The sequence below is a fragment of the Hipposideros armiger genome, unplaced genomic scaffold, assembly GCF_001890085.2.
Source record: "Hipposideros armiger isolate ML-2016 unplaced genomic scaffold, ASM189008v1 scaffold_19, whole genome shotgun sequence".
Classification (NCBI taxonomy): Eukaryota; Metazoa; Chordata; class Mammalia; order Chiroptera; family Hipposideridae; genus Hipposideros; species Hipposideros armiger.
The window spans coordinates 4,543,739-4,547,403 of record NW_017731369.1 but is presented as its reverse complement, the minus strand read 5'-3'; the positions used below and the strand labels follow the sequence as shown (position 1 = coordinate 4,547,403).

Sequence of the window (3,665 nt, the reverse complement as noted above, 5' to 3'; positions counted from 1 at the left end):
CCTTGAACATTTTAGTCCACCGTCTTCCCAGGCTGCCAGCTTCCTGAATAAAGCGAACTTTCCTTTCCACCCAACACTTGTCTCTCGGCTGTTGGCTTTTGGGCGGCAAGCAGCCATATTTGGTCCCCCTCTCCCCAGAAGGTTCTAGAAGGAACCCAGCCCAGCTGACACCTTGACTTTAGCCCAGTGTGACCCGTGTCAGACTTCCAAGCTCCAGAACTGTGGTAAGATACTAAATTTGTGTTGTTTAGACTTCTAAATGTATGGCAACTTGCTATATGGCAGTCATAGAAAACTAATATATCATTTATTTTGGGAAACTGAGGCTATTTTAACAAATTGTGTTTTAATCAGTAGAAGTGGTTTGAAACTGCACATACTTGTTGGGGTTTTTCACGGCCCCTGGCAGCGTGGAGAGGCAAGTGCAACCGGATCTGCAGGTATGTGAGCAAATGGTCCCCAACCCCCACCACATCCCAGAGATGAAAGGCTATGAGTCCGACAGCCTGGATTTCTCATCTAAACAGAGCTCTGGGGACCACCTCGGTCTTGCGCGTACCTTTCTCTTGGCTCGCTTTCTGCCGCCTTCTCTCTGCAGCACGCCGCTTGATCATCGCCAAGGCCTCCAAGCTGTCTGTGATCTTCTTCTGTTCTCTGCTCTCCCACTGACGTCTCTCCTCTTTCTCAGCTGCATACCCTCCCCTAGCCCAGGCCTCTGCACAAGCTCTGTTTAGAAGGATAAATAAAGACACCGAAATCAGGGAGGTTTGAATGTTCACAGGTCAAGGTAAACGCACAACGCACACTCTGACCAAATTTGTTCACTTTCCCCCCAAATCAAGCCAAAGGCACATAGGACATGTGGCTGCAAGGACAGAAGTTAACATATGTACATTTCAATCTTTAAAGTCAAATGGTTTGCAAAGCCTTCTGGATATGATGCCAAAAGCACAAGTGATGAAAAAAAAATAGAGAAATTGGACTCCATCGACATTAAAAATATTTGTAATACAAAAAATTCCATAAACAAAGTAAAAACACAACACAGAATCTGAGAAGGTATTTGCAAATCATATCCCTCATAAAGGACTTGTATCTAGAATATATAAAGAACTTTCACTACTTAATAATACAAATACAACACAATTTAAAAATATGCAAAGCTTAAAAGCATGAGAAGACAAGCCATAGACTGGGGGAAAAGAGATGCAAGAAAGATAATTGAATANACGGTTATACAGTTTACAGCACACATAACCAGGGGAAATGGGTTATGCTTTGAGAACAGGGAACACTGCTGCCCCACACTTGGAGAGGCTGAGAGCATAGGAGAGATGAGTCGTGCGATGGGCACGCGTCCCAGCCAAGGCCCCAGAGTACTCCCAGAAACCGCAGGAAGAAAGGGGAGCCCAGCCCAGGCGGTGACCTGCATCAGCACTGGCTTCTTGTTAGCCCACGGGAAGAGGGGCTGCCTCGGGGTTCAGTCTAAGCCATATTCAATGTCCTCCTGCTCCTCTGCCTCTGGCTCCGCAGCCTCCTTGGGCTCTGTCTCAGACAGCTCTCCATCCTTTTCAGTGTGGTTTCCTAAAGAAGAAAGGTGACGCAGTATTCTTGGGAAGCGTGGTCACCCCCTTATTTCTTCCCATGTGCAGGCCTTGAGTGAACCATGAAAGCTTGTGTTGAGAGAGAAACCTGGACAGTGTTTCTGAGGAGTGTCGGATAAGAGCAGGAATTGTCCAGGTTCAGCAGATGCCCCAATTCGGATCCCCAAGGCAGTTGCTGAACAAATAGCTACAGTTTGCTTGTTATCAGTAAGCACTAGCCAGTTTCCCCCACAAATGCATGTCCCTGGTCATGTGCTTGGGCCCCCAACACCAGCCCGGGCTCCTATTGTCAGTGTGTGTCTTCATTCGTCCCACCCAGCCAGCTGCTCTGGCCACTCTCCGCCTGGTGAGCCTCCCTTCCCTGCCAGCGCCATCTTGCATGTCATCCATCCTGATCCTGGCCCTTCACTGTGAAGGGGCCATACCCTTAGGCCTGCTGCCATCCTCATTTTGTCCCACATTCCCAGCTGTCGTGTCACTGGTCCCCTCCCTCCCTCAGAAGCCTTGGTCTGGAAAGGCCCAGGGGGTGAAAAATGCAAGCTCCCAGCCCTGGTGAACAAGATTGCTGAGATCTGCATGGCCCTAAGTAGCCCAGAGATGCCACCCACCTGGAAATGGGTCAGCTCAGGCCAGCAAGTGGCAGCTTCGAAGAAGCGTAAACTTAGGAACATGATCACAACCATCTGTGGTCGTTGTGAGTGACCGCCTCCAAGAACATGGGCTTCTTAGGGCAAATGCCCAGTTGGCTACCCACCTCTGGGTTTGGGTGGNTTTTTAAATGTTGTATCATTCAACATTCAGATTGCACTTCCCCCTTCAAGCTGTCTGTGTTACTGAGGTTTTTAATCTATGTTAGAATGAATAGTGACGTCAATGAAAAACATACAGAAAAGGAATGACAATATACATGGCGGTCCCGGGTCCAATAATCTTCATATAAAAAGAGCTCTCATGAATCAATAAGACACAGCACTGCCCGAAAAAAGGAAACTGGGAGGAAGTCATGAATGGACGACTCATAGAGGAGGAAACATAAATGCCCAACAAAGATGGAAAACATGACCAACCTCGTCAGCTACCAGGAAATGCAAATTTAAAAGGAGATACCGTCTTCGCTCCTCAGTTCACCTGGCAAAGATTTCTTTTACATGTCAATGTCTGGTGAAGTTATAAACGGTTACAAGCTTTCTAGACAACAGTTAGAAAATATTTATAAGCACCTTCAAAAAGGGCTCAAACCATACTCTTTAGTCCAATCGTACAACTTGTTGAATTCCGTTCTAAGGAAACAATCAGCAATGAAGTCAGAGACTTATATACAAAGATATTTATCAAAGGATTATTAAAAAAAAACCAACCCTATGAATAAGTGCTCAAAAATAGAGAATTTCCTATTATGAACAATTATGTAGCCCGAGACATTTCTAAAGAATATTTAACAATGTGTGAAAATTCTCCAAAATCAGAGTTTCTTTTAAAAAAATTAACAAGCGTACTTCACTGTTGTACATTAAAATATGATCAAAAGGTGTTTCTCTTCCTTACCTGTCCTTTGGGAAAACTGGTCTATCGTCCAGGAATGTTAAGCTTTTTAGTCGCACAGTGATTGTCCTTCGATAGTTAGGGATGAGCCTAGTAACCGGGTTTCCCATCAAATTCAGGACACGCTGGAAGCAGACAGGCAGAACCAAATTAATTACTAAAAAGTGGATGTGATTTAAATATTTCATATGTGCTGTGCTCTAAGAATAAATAAATAAAAACGAAGAGCCAACCTCATCATGTCCCCTATGACTTTATTAGCAAAGCCAGGAGGGTGTCATTGTTTTCGTGTCCTCTGAACTGTCCTGATAACTGGGCAGCCCTTTCTTTTCTTGACCTTCTGGTCGGTTGTCAGTCTCATTGTCCTTTCGGAACAATGGGGTGGGGGGACGACATTTCCTGAGGCCTTGTCCAAGGGCAGTGATTACAGGAGTTTTGCTCACCCAATCTCCCCTTCGGAAATTAATCTCAGTCTAATTGTTTTTTCTTCCTTCCCAGCCAGGACCAGTTTTAAGAAAA

At 45.3% G+C, this 3,665-nt stretch overlaps 1 protein-coding gene across 1 annotated transcript in view; it reads right to left on the bottom strand.

Annotated features, from left to right (window-relative positions):
* Window positions 1-515: 515 nt before the first annotated feature.
* The window catches only part of DNAAF1 (dynein axonemal assembly factor 1), a 10,349-nt gene continuing 7,199 nt past the window's right edge, over window positions 516-3,665 (bottom strand). The window contains exons 5-6 of the mRNA XM_019634792.1: window positions 3,150-3,271; window positions 516-726 (exon numbers count right to left, since the gene is read on the bottom strand). Coding sequence (XP_019490337.1) covers window positions 516-726; window positions 3,150-3,271 — 333 coding nt within the window. The remainder of the gene's footprint in view (window positions 727-3,149; window positions 3,272-3,665) is intronic.